The sequence below is a fragment of the Bubalus kerabau genome, chromosome 20, assembly GCF_029407905.1.
Source record: "Bubalus kerabau isolate K-KA32 ecotype Philippines breed swamp buffalo chromosome 20, PCC_UOA_SB_1v2, whole genome shotgun sequence".
Taxonomy (NCBI): Eukaryota; Metazoa; Chordata; class Mammalia; order Artiodactyla; family Bovidae; genus Bubalus; species Bubalus kerabau.
In genome coordinates this window covers 59,024,317-59,038,082 of record NC_073643.1, presented here as the reverse complement: position 1 = coordinate 59,038,082, position 13,766 = coordinate 59,024,317, and the positions used below count along the sequence as shown (strand labels likewise).

Here is a 13,766-nt window from a genome sequence, read left to right as displayed (position 1 = left end):
CTCCATTTCTTCTAACAGAGTCTTGCCAACAGTAGTAGATACAATGGTAATCTGATTTAAATGCACCCATTCCCGTCCATTTTAGTTGACTGATTCCTAAGATGTCGATATTTCCTCTTGCCATCTCCTGCTTGGCCATATCCAGTTTACCTTGATTCATAGACCTAACATTCCAGGTTCCTCTACCATATTGTTCTTTTATAGCAATCAGACTTGACTTTTACCACCAGACATATCCACAGCTGAGCGTTGTTTCCACTGTGGCCCAGCCGCTTCACTCTTTCTGGAGCTATTAGTACTTGCCCTCCACTCTTACCCAGTAGCATACTGGACACTTTCTGACCTGGGGCTAATCTTCCAGTGTCAAATCTTTTTGCCTTTTCAGACTATTCGTGTTCATGGAGCTCGCGCAGCAAAAATCCTGGGGCGGTTTGCCGTTCCCTCCTCCTGTGGACCACGTTTTGTCTCCACTATGACCCGTCTATCTTGGGTGAACCTGCGTGGCATGGCTCGTAGCTTCATTGAGTTACACAAGCCCCTTGGCCTCGGCTAGGCTGTGACCCACATTATTTCATAGCAGCTGTTGTTCACTTTTTCATGCGCCTTTTTCAGTCACATTAGTCTTGTAAATGGAGAGCACTGTGGGTCGTGTAGAAAGTCTCCTACAAAGGCAGGAGAAATAGGTTTCAGAGGCTCCCTGTCCTAGTCCCTCCACTTCCAGAGCCTCACGAGAGAGCTAGTTGTTGAATCAGTAAGGCTTAATTATTTTTCTGCTAAATGTACTAGTCTGAACTTCCAAGCTGTTTCACGAGGGTAGAGAAGCAGCCAGAGAGACCTTCAGTATCCTCATGGTTGGAGCATCTGCACGGGACTCCCGCCACGGCCCCAGGTCTTGGTGGTGGTAGCAGATTGGAGGGTGGGTCATTGAGAAGTAACATCTGACCCTGGGCAGCCCCACCCCCACCACTGCTGAAGGGTGTGGTCCAGAGGCATGGCCTCCCATTCCTGCTGGCAGATGAGGTTGTCAAATGGGATTTTCCCAGTTCTGCCGGAGAGAGTTCTTAGAAACCCAAGATTAGGAATTCACAGTTGATCCTGACTTGGCTTCTTGTTCTGGTTTTTCATCATCTTCAGTTCAGTTTAGTCGCTCAGTCATGTCCGACTCTGCGACCCCATGGACTGCAGCACGCCAGGCCTCCCTGTACATCACCAACTCCCAGAGCTTACTCAGACTCATGTCCATTGAGTCAGTGATGCCATCCAACCATCTCATCCTCTGTCACCCCCTTCTCCTCCTGCCTTCAATCCTTCCCAACATCAGGGTCTTTTCCAGTGAGTGAGTTCTTCACATCAGGTGGTCAGAGTATTGGAGTTTCAGCTTCAGCATCAGTCCTTCCAATGAATATTCAGGACTGATTTTCTTTAGGATTGACTGCTTGGATCTCCTTGCAGTCCAAGGGACTCTCAAGAGTCTTCTCCAACACCACAGTTCAAAAGCATCTCAGTTCTTTGGCCCTCAGCTTTCTTTATAGTCCAACTCTCACATCCATACATGAGTACTGGAAAAACCATAGCTTTGACTAGGTAGACCTTTGTCAGCAAAGTAATGTCTCTACTTTTTAATATGCTGTCTGCTGCTGCTGCTAAGTCACTTCAGTCATGTCCGACTCTCTGCGACCCCATAGACAGCAGCCCACCAGGCTTCCCCGTCCCTGGGATTCTCCAGGCAAGAACACTGGAGTGGGTTGCCATTTCCTTCTCCAATGCGTGAAAGTGAAGTCGCTCAGTCGTGTCTGACTCTCTGCGACCCCATGGACTGCCGCCTACCAGGCTCCTCCGTCCATGGGATTTTCCAGGCAAGAGTTTTGGAGTGGGGTGCCACTGCCTTCTCCGAATATGCTGTCTAGGCTGGTCATAACTTTCCTTCTAAGGAGCAAGCGTCTTTTAATTTCATGGCTGCAGTCACCATCTGCAGTGATCTTGGAGCTCAAGAAAAGAAAGTCTATCAACTTTTTCCACTGTTTCCCCATCTATTTGCCATGAAGTGCTGGGACCAGATGCCATGAACTTAGTTTTCTGAATGTTGAGCTTTAAGCCAACTTTTTCACTCTTCTCTTTCACCTTCATCAAGAGGTTCTTTAGTTCCTCTTCACTTTCTGCCGTAAGGGTTGTGTCATGTGCATATCTGAGGTTATTGATATTTCTTCTAGAAGTCTTGATTCCAGCTTGTGCTTCACCCAGCCCAGCGTTTCTCATGATGTACTCTGTAAGCAGGGTGACAATATACAGCCTTGACGTACTCCTTTCCCCGAGTTGGAACCAGTCTGTTGTTACATGTCCAGTTTAAATTGTTGCTTCTTGACCTACATACCAATTTCTCAGGAGGCAGGTCCGGTGGTCTGGTATTCACATTTCTTTAAGAATTTTCCATAGTTTGTTGTGATTCACACAGTCAAAGACTTTGGCATAGTCAATAAAGCATAAGTAGATGCTTTTCTGGAACTCTCTTGCTTTTTCCATGATCCAACGGATGTTGGCAATTTGATCTCTGGTTTCTCTGCCTTTTCTAAAACCAGCTTGAACATCTGGAAGTTCACGGTTCACATGTTGCTGAAGCCTGGCTTGGAGAATTTTGAGCATTACTTTATTAGCGTGTGAGATGAGTGCGATTGTGCGGTAGTTTGAGCATTCTTTGGCATTGCCTTTCTTTGGGATTGGAATGCAAAATGACCTTTACCAGTCCTGTGGCCACTGCTGAGTTTTCCCAATTTGCTGGCATATTGAGTGCGGCACTTTCACAGCATCATCTAAAGGATTCGAAATAGCTCAACTGGAATTCCATCACCTCCACTAGCTTTGTTCGTAGTGATGCTTCCTAAGGCCCACTTGACTTCGCATTCCAGATGTCTGGCTCTAGGTGAGTGATCACACCATGGTGGTTATCTGGGTCATGAAAATCTTTTCTGTACAGGTCTTCTGTGTCTTCATCATCTTATTTCCTGTTTATTCTTAGATCGTCACGGACTCTGCTTCTGTGGAGCGTTTGCTGGGGAAGACCGACGTCCAGCGGCCCCAGGTGGTAGAGTACTGTGTGGTGTGCGGCGACAAAGCCTCAGGTAAGCAAGCGGTGATCACGCTGGGTGCACCTCGGGGGCCGGCATCACAGACCAGGTCCGGGTGGGGGGGTGGTCAGAATGTGACTGTACTTTTCTTTATTGGGATGTTGATGTCCATAAGCAGATCAGGTTGTCAGATTATAGGAATCAAAAGGAAAAGTCAGGAAACTGTCTGTGATTTGTAAATCATGGTTGACTGCGATTATTTTTGTACTAGTAAGAAGGTAATCAAGACTTCCCTCATGGTCCAGTGATTAAAAACATGCTTAGACTGGGTTTGATCTCTGGTTAGAGAACTAAGATCCCACATACCTTATGGCCAAAAAAAAAAGTAATCAGTCGTGAGCGTAGTCAGCGTTTGTCGTGAGCGTAGTCCGCGTTTGCGCAGTGCTTTGCTGTTCCACAGGATGTCTGCTGCCTGTCCCGCCCCGGTCCACACTGCAGCTCGTCTCTTGCGCCCTCACTATAACCCAGGGTGATAAACAGGAGGGAACATGCCCTTGTGGCTGGAGTCCCAGGTCAGGAAAGGCCTGGAGTCACAGTCGTGACCTCGGTTGTTGAGCGTGTGCTGTCGGATAAAGAGAAGGCTGCTCCAGCTGGCGGCCCAGCCCGGGGAGCGTAACACGCACAGCCCCTGTGTCTCTGGGGACACACTCCTGGGCCTCCACTGTTGGGAGGGGACGAGGGGACCTCAGAAGAGGCCTGGCCCCTGCAGGAGCCGTCGACAGTAATGATACCGGGGACACTGACCTGTGCTCTGTGGTCACTGCATTCATAGCAGCTTTGGGTACTTGGTGGTCCCGGTTTGAAAAAAAAAAAAAGGTGAGCCAGGCCTCTGAAGAGGAGGACGAGCCCTGGTCAGGAAGGAAGCTCCAGCCCTGCCCGCTCCTGCCGCAGTGCTCTCCCTTCTCTGCGCCTCCCCTGCGCAGCCTTTGTCCTTGTTGCCCTTGAGTTCAGGCCTCTGGGCACTGGCTGTGCTCTTTTCTAGTTGCTTTCTGACAGGCCTGTCTGACCCCTGTGTCTCTGAATCCCCATCTTCTTGCTCAACAAGGAGAGACACTGTAAAGATTTGAGCAGATGAATGAAGCTTGAACGCACCAGAGGCCACAGAATCTGCTCACCTTCCCCTTTCTGGGCTTAAAGCTCAACACAGGCTTGCAGTGCCTTTGTCTCCAGATATGAGAGGTCCTTCTACGGCCTCGAGAGCCCGAGGAAATCCACTGCAGGGAAGGAAAAAGGATGTGTGCAGAGTCACTTCAGCACCACTGTGCTTAGAGCCCCACAGTTGGGGCCCCCCAGGTGCGCAGCTGGAGAAGGGCCCCACACGTTGGAGCTCGGGGCGGTGGGCTGCGCTGCAGCTGCTTCCATGGTGACCCCGTGAACTCTGACCCTGGAGTGTAGTTGTGACCCTGGGTTACAGGAGAGCATGCTCGAGTCAGTCCCCGCTGGGGTTGTGATGAAAGGTAAACCGATGGGACTCTTTAGAGTTCAGAGACCCCAGAGTTAATAAGCCTAGGATAAAGATTTGTGCTCGGGACGTGTACCTCGAGGATGGAACCACCGTGAGCTGCAGGCGTGGTGGCCTTCCTGGGCCACGTGGTCACAGCCCCCCCACCTCGTCCTCTGGTCACGCCCCCGCCCGCACCCGCCCCCAGGTTCGTCTGCAGTCAGGACGGGACTCACAGAGGGAGTGAATGTGGACCGAGACCCCGGGGGCTGAGGAAGCGCGGGCTGCTGTCAGCTCCGCGCTGCTCACGGCAGGACAGCAGAGCTGAGGGTTCCCAGCCAGGCCGCCCGCGTAGGCCTCTCCACGGCCTCTGACGGGCGCTGAGCTCGAGCGCGCCGTCTGCCAGCACCGGGTACCATGTCCGAGCTTGCGGCCTCTGTCGTGGCCTCGCAGCCTCCTCTGAAGGTGGGAGGAGGACGTGTAGGCCCGGGGCCCCGCAGTTGGCCCATGGCTGCCAGTGTGGGAGCCCACACAGCAGGCCCACAGATGTCCCTTCCTCTCTCAGGCCGCCACTATGGGGCTGTCAGCTGCGAAGGCTGCAAAGGTTTCTTCAAAAGGAGCGTGAGGAAAAACCTGACCTACAGCTGCCGGAGCAGCCAGGACTGCATCATCAACAAACACCACCGGAACCGCTGCCAGTTCTGCCGGCTGAAGAAGTGCCTGGAGATGGGCATGAAGATGGAGTGTGAGTAGCAGGGCTCACACGCACACACGTTAACAAGAGAGGAGAATGAGGTCTTGGTGCGTGGCCTTCAAGTACGCCAAGACGACCGTGCCCGCTGGGGCTTCATTCCAGTTCACCCTCTGGGTCAGCTCGGTGGTGCGGTGACGCTGCCGCTGGGCGGGGTCAGTTTCCACAATGAAACCTTGTCCCGACGCGTGGGAGCCAGCGTGCGTGTGTGTGGGGAGCAGACACAGGCTTTGGGGTGAAGCTGAGAGAATGCAGCCCCGGCCCTGCCCTGGGAGCTGGGGGGCCTGGGCACGGCACATGCCCTCTGAGCCTCAGATCCCCGCCTGTGAAGTAGTGCCCTTGTCTTGCTGCGTTTGCCTCCCCTTTTCTTTCCCCGTGAAGGTCTGTTCTCTTCCGTTGTTTCTGGCACGTGTGCGTGTACTCGTGCCAGACACCGAAGGGAGAGGCTGCTGGTGTGACCCCCGCTGGCAGGTGGCGGAAGCTGTCCTGGCTGGAGCCGGGCGTTAGGGTGCATCCTCCACCCCAGGGGGCGTGGGCAGCTCTGTTGGGCCCACTTGAGGGGCTGTTTCTCCCCCGGGAGAGAGTCCTGTGAGCAGTGAGAGTCTCCAGTGGAAGCTGGGCCAGGCATGTCGGCCACGGAGCTTATCATCTCCACAGCAGCGGGCTCAGCCCAGGGGAACCCCACCTCCCCGCAGAGGGAGTGGCTTTTGTTGGTGTGGCGCTTTCTTCTCAACACAGGTGTTTCTGTTGTCACTTAAGCTGTGCAGAGTGAACGGAAACCCTTTGACGTGCAGCGGGAGAAACCAAGCAATTGTGCTGCGTCCACTGAGAAGATCTACATCCGGAAGGACCTGCGGAGTCCTCTGATAGCCACGCCGACGTTCGTGGCCGAGAAGGATGGGGCGAGGTCAGTGCCTGTGAACAGCCTGGGGGGCCCTGGAGCTGACGTGGGAGATGCAGGCCCCCGGGGGGAGGGCTCAGGAGGGGTCCAGGATGGGGTCAGAGCTTCCTGTCTCGGGCTCAGATTACGTGCTGTAGTTCAGGCATCGTTCATGCAGGAAAACGGCTTTCCGTGAGTCAGGATCAGGGCTCTTGCAGTAGAGATAAAAGGTGTGAGACCCAGGTGTGGTCTGGGCAGCACCACGGGTCAGTGACACGTTGTTTTTGGTGCGATCTCTCAAGCCTAACTTTAAAGGAGCAGAGGGAAACAGGAAGCCCTGTTTTGTACTGTGGCGCGCGTGCCCCAGGGTGGGGAATGCCCTGCTGGTGCTCCGAGATCAGGTGGCAGCGCTGGGAGAGCCGAGAGGCGTGTCCGCGTCCTGTCTCGGGCAGGCCTGGCTCCGAGCGCGTCTCCTTGCAGAGCAGGGCTGGCGTCTCGCTGGGCGCCGAGTGAGCGAGCAAGCGAGCGCGTCCTCCGGCCCGGCCCGCAGATGCGCAGGGTCAATGCAGCGTGAACTCTGCACTAAACGCTGGAAGCTACTCTGGGTTTCTTTATGTCTTAACTAGACAAACAGGTCTTCTTGATCCAGGGATGCTTGTGAACATCCAGCAGCCTTTGATCCGTGAGGACGGAACGGTTCTTCTGGCCACGGACTGCAAGGTGACGTCCCGCTCGCGCCCTTCCCGCTTCTGTCTCCACTCGGGCACTCCTCTGACGCGCGCACTGCTCTCAGCTTCAGGGTGGAGGGTGTGCACTCCACACCTCCGTGTCCTGGGTGCAGCCGTGCTGTGGGCGGCTCACGGTCACAGCACGTCAAGAGCTAGCGTTCTCCTCGGCCAACGTCCTGTGGTCTCTCTCCTTCTGAGGTCTCTCCCCCAGTAATGCACTTGGGCAGACTGCCGGCCGGCTGGGGACGCGCTGCCTCTCCTAGGACGGCCTCTGGCAGCAGCCCCCAGTTCCTCTGTAGGAGGTGACCGCAGGAAGAAGTCCCACCAGGGCTGACAGGGACAGAGCGGGGCAACTGCGGAGAACCCAGTGTGCACACAGAGACAGTTGTCACCCCGAGACACAGACACTGGCTGCCTCCTGGGGAGGAGACTGAGGAGAGGGCTTTGTCCCGGCAAGGGAGCCCACTGTGTCTATGGCCTGTGGTCCCCGACACAGCCCAAGCGACGGGGGCGGCAGCTGCGCTGAGCCCGAGGCCCCGCTCTGGAAGGAGCGCCTCGGGGACAGTGCCGGCCTCACTGTGCCCCTCAGAGCCACAGCTGGGCCCCGTCTGCTCAGGCACACGCACTGCGTCCCGGGGCATCCTCTTGGGGCCAGAGGAGGGGGACGAGGACTGAGGGCCGCTGAGGCCCGCTGCCTGCTCCGACCGTCTCCCGCAGGGCAGTCGGCCTCGTGGCCTCGGGCGGGGCATGACTGACCTCCTGGGCAGAGGGGCGGGCACGCCAGGAGCAGGAAGTAGGGCCCGAGCACCCCGAACTCCTGATGGCCGAGGACAGCACCCCTGTCCCATGTGCCACCCGCACAGAGGCTGGTGCAGAGCAGGTGCCCACCAGGCAGGGGCGACGGGAACCTCGAGGAGGTCAGGTTCATGAAGCGTGCAGCACCCACTCTGTAACTGCTAACGGCTAGGAGTCAGCTGGGCGGCAGGAGTGAAGCACCGTGAGGACAGGCGGCCCAGCGCACCCGCCCCGACAGGGCCTGCCCCAGGGGCACCGCAGAGCCCCTGAGGGCAGGTGTTCTCAGGAGCTGACTGGGAAGCTCTTTCCTATCAAATAATTATACATTCAAAATCATTTACTCTGAATAAAAGTAACGGTATCTCAAATACCACCGAGACCCGTGCTCCCTTTGCCTCCTCTCCGCGGGGCTCCGTCCTGCAGAGCAGTAAGTAGCTCAGGACCGCGGGCAGCTCACGGCACGGGCCCAGGCGTGGGGTCTCTTTTTCACTCTGCAGCGTATCTGTCATATGCTGTGTTCACATGATAGAGATCAGCAGATCTATATTCTGTTACATGGTGGTTCTGTGATTTATTAATCGCTTCTCTGTTTATGATATTTTCTACTGATTCTGGTCTTTCATGTTTGTTATCAAGATACAGCAGACGTTTTTATTTATGTACCTTAATTTATATATATATATTTTTTGGCTTTCTTTTTTAAAAAATTGAGATATTAATTCCCACACCAGAAAAATTTACCCTTTGAGCATGTAATTCGTGGTTTTCAGTATATTAACAAGATTGTTACAACTGTTCCTACTAATTCTAGAGCATTCCATCACCCCAGACAGAAAGCCTGAACCCACTAAGCAGTCACTGCCCCTTCTCCCACTCTCAGCCCTGCCAGCCGCTCGTGTACTTCCGACTATGGTTTTGTCAGTACTGGACCTTTCGTATAAAGGGAGCTGTGTGACACGTGCCTTTGGGACTGGCTGCTTGCTTGTAGTGTAATGTTCTCAAGGTTCATCCATGTCGAGGCCTTCTTAGTGCCAATAATGTGCCGTTAAATAGCTGTATCCTGTGGTTTATCCATTCGGCAGCTGATGAACGTTGCATTGTGTCTGCTTTTTGCCTCTTAGGAATAATGCTGTGAACATTGTGTACAAGTGTTTTTGTGCACATGTATTTTACCTTTTCTTACACACGTGCCTAGGAACGGAATCGCTGTGGTCGTGTGACAGCTGTGCGTTTACATTTTTGAAGAACTGCCAGGCTGTTCTCCAGCAGCTGCGCATTTTGTGTTCCTCCCGCAGCGTCCCCCCGCGCTCCCGCTGCCCCGCGTCCTTGCCAGCACTCGACATTATATGTCTTTTGACTGTGACCATCCTAGTGGGTGTGATGTGACATCTCACTGTGGTTTTTATTTGCATTTTTTTTTGCATTTTTAACTAGCTTATTTGTCTTCCTGTTATTGAGTTGTAAGAGTTCTTTAGCTATTCTGGCTACTAAACCATCATCAGATGTATAATTTGCAAAACGTTCCTCCCGTTTTGTGGGTTTTCTTTTGTGTATGGGAGGAGAGGTGTCTTTTTACTTCACTGATAACCTTTTGAAGCACAAAGGCTAAGCTCTGGCGGCACAGCCTGTCTGCCTGTCGCTCGGCTCTGGCAGCATCTGGGGTAGGTTGGTAGCTGCCGTCCCAGTCCAGATGCAGACGTGCTTGGTCACCAAGGGCACGTCCTCTCACTGCCCATCGTAGTCACAGCTCCGTGAAGCTGCTTTTAAAACAAAACTATACCTTCACTTTCCTGAGAGGCACGTGTGTATGTTCATCTTTAATATCACTATTTTCTGGTTAACAGGCTGAAACAAGCCAGGGAGCCCTGGGCACATTGGCAAATGTAGTCACTTCCCTCGCCAACCTCAGTGAATCCCTTAACAATGGCGACACCTCAGAAATACAGCCGGAGGACCAGTCTGCAAGTGAGATCACTCGGTACGAACCCTTGAGAGTGGAGGCCCCTCCCGACACACACAGTCACTGCTTTGTGAGGGTGGGGGCAGCATTGTGATGCCTACCCTGTGTTAAATGACGGATTGCAGAATTGTCACAGGGCCCCTGCATGTCTGTCTTCTTCATTTTAACTATGGGGATGTGGACCTGTTCAGGTTACGTGATACAAAACAGTCTGAAAACTTCATTCCACATGATAAAGGAGACTGAGTAGTTCAGGGGACGCTCACGAGTCCACGCACGCCTGCCACCGTGTGCTGGGCTACACGTCAGTAGTGCAGTGCCTTTCTCGCATGTGCTTTAGCCTGTTTTTCTCAAGCGGTGAGTCCAGAGCTGAGATGGAGCCCTCAGGGTGGACACATACTGCGGTGAGATGGCACCAGGCGGCTGGACACCTGTGCCCCCTGCCAGGGTACACTCCCTGCAGCCGGCCGGTGCATTTGCTCCTTTTCTGCTGGACCTGCCACTCCTGCCCGTCAGGCCAGGCCATGCGGGGGCCACTCAGGGGTAGCGGTCCTCAGGTTCCCTTGTGGTCTGGTAGAAGATGCCAGTCTGGATCCGGTGGAAAGAGGGCAGAATGTGAGCTAGGCCGAATTCTAGTTCTACCACTTAACTCCTGGTAGTCTTGGCAAAGTTAGCTTTCACATCTCTGAGATGGAGGGAATTACACCTTGGAGAGTAGTTCTGAAAAACAGAAATTATGTGTGAGAAGAAATAACATCTAGCTTAGTGTCTGAGACCCTGGGGAGACACCCGTGGCGGCCACTGCTCCTCCTCTCAGGCAGAGGTAACTCTCTTCCTGCTGGGCTGTTTTCCTAAAGGATGTCTCAGCTAGAGTGCCCCTCCTGGAAGTGGACTTACAGCACGTGCTTGCTCCCTTTCTGCTCGCAGGGCATTTGATACCTTAGCAAAGGCACTTAACACCACAGACAGCACCTCGCCCCCAAGCCTGGCGGACGGGATCGACAGCAGCGGCGGCGGGGGCATCCATGTCATCAGCAGAGACCAGTCCACGCCCATCATCGAGGTCGAGGGCCCCCTCCTCTCAGACACTCACGTCACATTTAAGGTGAGGGCTTCCGTCTGCCTGCCGCGGTTAAAAACCAGACCTGGAAGTGAGCCCGTCCAGGTGGTGGCAGCCTTCTCGCCCGTCTTTGCTCGCCTGGCCATCTGGCTCTGCCACTGACCCTGAGGCTGGTGTGGCCTCCTGTTGCTGCCAGGACAGGCCGAGCCACCTTCCCAGGATAGCCTGGCTCCAGCATCAGCTCAGGCAGGCCCTTGGCTCCCACAGGCATTGTTCCCAGCCCTTGGGCCTGCCCTCCTGCCCCATGGGACCACCGAAAGTAGCTCTCAGATACGCTTGGAGGCTGGTCAGGTCCCCAGGGCCCTCCTCTGCACTCACGTCCTGAGCCTCACCTCTCTCTTGAGGATACTCCCAGGCTCCCTGAGCCCCCAGTCTCGAGGTCTGCAGAGTGAGTCTTCAGTTCTCCAGTATTCTTCGCTAGAATAAACTCGTGAGTCCTTGCCCGGCATTGCCCAGGGATTGAAGGGCAAGGGTCCCTGGGGGGACTCCAGCTGCAGAGGCATTCAAGCCCTTCTGGGACAGAGGGGCTCCTGGGGCCCAGCCCGGCCCCCTGGGTTGTGCTCCACTCTACCTCCCTGTTCCCTGACACTGCCTGCCAGCCCCTGCCCGCCCGTTCCCACTGGACTTAGACTTGAACCTGCAGCTCAGAGTGGAACTGCTGAGAACCAGTGTCAGTGCCGGGAGGCAGCGTCATGGAATGTGTCCTTGTGGATGAGCTGGGCCCTGTCCCCCCCACTCCAGGCCCGTCAGACCCCAGCTCACTGGGCGGGCCCGCCTCCCGAGAGGGTCTGTGCAGGGCTGGGTGCTGACAGGCCCCGGGCCGTGTGCCCTCTCCTGCAGCTCACGATGCCCAGCCCGATGCCCGAGTACCTCAACGTGCACTACATCTGCGAGTCGGCCTCACGCCTGCTCTTCCTCTCCATGCACTGGGCCAGGTCCATCCCCGCCTTCCAGGCCCTCGGGTGAGTGGCTCTTCCTCTCTGTGTCCCTGGCAGGACCTCCCTGGCTCCAGAAACAGCCCGGAAGGGGTTTGAGGGCCCTTCCAGTGTGTTCCTCTGTGAATAAATACAGTCAGCCGACTGGTGGTAAGAGACCACCTTGGCTGCCAGGGCTGTGCCGTCCCCCAGCCTTTGCTGCGCCTCCTCCACGCGCCTCGGGCGTGCTGCTGGAGCAGGGACGGAGTGGACGGAAGGCAGTTGTCCCCGAGTCTTGAGGCAGGGTCTCAGGGGGCCTTACCCGCGCTGTCCTGAGTGGAGACCCACCCCTCCCTGGGCGGCGACACGTCTCTAGCCTTGGGAGCTCCCCTTGGTCGCTACGGCCTCTGGGGCCAGCCCCACCCAGGGCTGCTGAGAGAGGCGTCTGTCCTCAGAGGGACTTCAGGCGAGGCATTGTGTGGACGTGGTGTTCGTGGAGAGCAGGCCTGAGCCCTCCAGAGGCCTCTGGCACCACGCACGCCGACGGGACTTGGGTGGGGTGTGCGGGGCTTGGGGCAGGGGCAGCGGCCCCACACCCAGCCCACCTCTGTGTCCCCAGGCAGGACTGCAACACCAGCCTGGTGCGGGCCTGCTGGAATGAGCTCTTCACCCTCGGCCTGGCCCAGTGCGCCCAGGTCATGAGCCTCTCCACCATCCTGGCTGCCATCGTCAACCACCTGCAGAACAGCATCCAGGAAGGTAGGGCCAGCCTATCCCAGCGCCGCCCTGGGCTGAGGAGCGTTCACGTCGCCACGGGTTTTAGTGTTTAAATTCCTACCCAGCTGCTGCTTTTCCTGTAACAAAGATGAAAGGGAAAAGGTGCTGAGTTCTGATGCAGACATTCTGTACTGTTTTCAGAGGAGTCACCATCTCTGTCTTCGTGTTTATGGACAGGTTACCCGTTGATGCAGCTCACAAACCCTCAGGACCCTGTGGATTAGAAACTGTTCCTCGGGGTTGCACGTGGGAGACCAGGTCCAGGGAGGGCTGGGCCCTGGGGCACAGCCCGGGTCCGCGGCACCCCTTGCAGGGCGTGGGTGGGCGCGTGGCGCACTGAGGTCGGGGCCGTGTCGGGGCTGGGAAGCAGCCTGTGTGGTCCCTGCGTGCTGTGTGCCCGTGGCACCCTGAAGACTGTCGGGTGCCCGCGCTGCCCAGGGTCTAGGCTGACCCTGCGCGTCACACCTGCCGCCATGCTGGAGCCGGCCACCCTCCTCGCTGGGCGTCCTGGCACTGGAGGTGCCTAGTCACACCTTCGTGTTCCCAGTTACTTTTTCAGAAGTTACATAGAGGTAACTTTTATAACCTGTTGCATTTTATAGAGTTTTAGATTTGTTCACAAATGAGCTTTAGTTTTATTTCTAACTGAACATAACACTACTACCTTCAGCAAGACACTGTCATGAAGACTAAACCAGACAGTAAACGAAAGTGTTGTAGCAACTAAAAAATGCCACGGTGTTCAGGTCAGCAAATGTTTATTCAGTGCCTGCCGAGACTTAGAAAGAACTGATCTTGATGGGATCTGGCGTGTGGGCCTCAGCAGGTGCGGGCCGCAGGGCTGCCCAGGGAGAGTCGCTGTCCAGGGGGTGGTGGTAACACAGCAGAGCGGAGTGTGGGTGCCTACAGCCACCTCACGTACAGCCGGAAAATGGGGCTCTTGAGATAACTGATTTTTCATTTAAAACTGAAATTCTCTCCTTTGTTCCAATCTGTGTCCCTCTAAGAACCTAGCTCCTTTACTGTTCTCACCAGCCTTTCTCAGAGGATGTCTGTGTTGATTTGTAGATAAACTTTCTGGAGACCGGATAAAGCAAGTCATGGAGCACATCTGGAAGCTCCAGGAGTTCTGTAACAGTATGGCGAGACTGGATATAGACGGCTATGAGTATGCATACCTTAAAGCTATAGTTCTCTTTAGCCCCGGTAAGATATGCGGTGGTCACTCGCGGCGGGTCCCCACCTGTGCTACTGATAGTTCTGCACGCGGGCTGCTGC

At 55.3% G+C, this 13,766-nt stretch overlaps 1 protein-coding gene across 5 annotated transcripts in view; it reads left to right on the top strand.

Annotated features, from left to right (window-relative positions):
- Positions 1-13,766, top strand: part of NR2C2 (nuclear receptor subfamily 2 group C member 2) — a 110,358-nt gene that overhangs the window by 88,238 nt on the left and 8,354 nt on the right. For 4 of the 5 annotated variants that reach the window (XM_055557759.1, XM_055557755.1, XM_055557760.1 and 1 more), the window contains 9 exons: positions 3,014-3,116; positions 5,129-5,308; positions 6,074-6,221; positions 6,821-6,914; positions 9,562-9,695; positions 10,605-10,782; positions 11,638-11,759; positions 12,331-12,470; positions 13,557-13,694. In XM_055557759.1, the coding sequence (XP_055413734.1) occupies positions 3,014-3,116; positions 5,129-5,308; positions 6,074-6,221; positions 6,821-6,914; positions 9,562-9,695; positions 10,605-10,782; positions 11,638-11,759; positions 12,331-12,470; positions 13,557-13,694 (1,237 nt within the window). The remainder of the gene's footprint in view (positions 1-3,013; positions 3,117-5,128; positions 5,309-6,073; positions 6,222-6,820; positions 6,915-9,561; positions 9,696-10,604; positions 10,783-11,637; positions 11,760-12,330; positions 12,471-13,556; positions 13,695-13,766) is intronic. The other variant, XR_008706104.1, reaches the window with a different exon arrangement.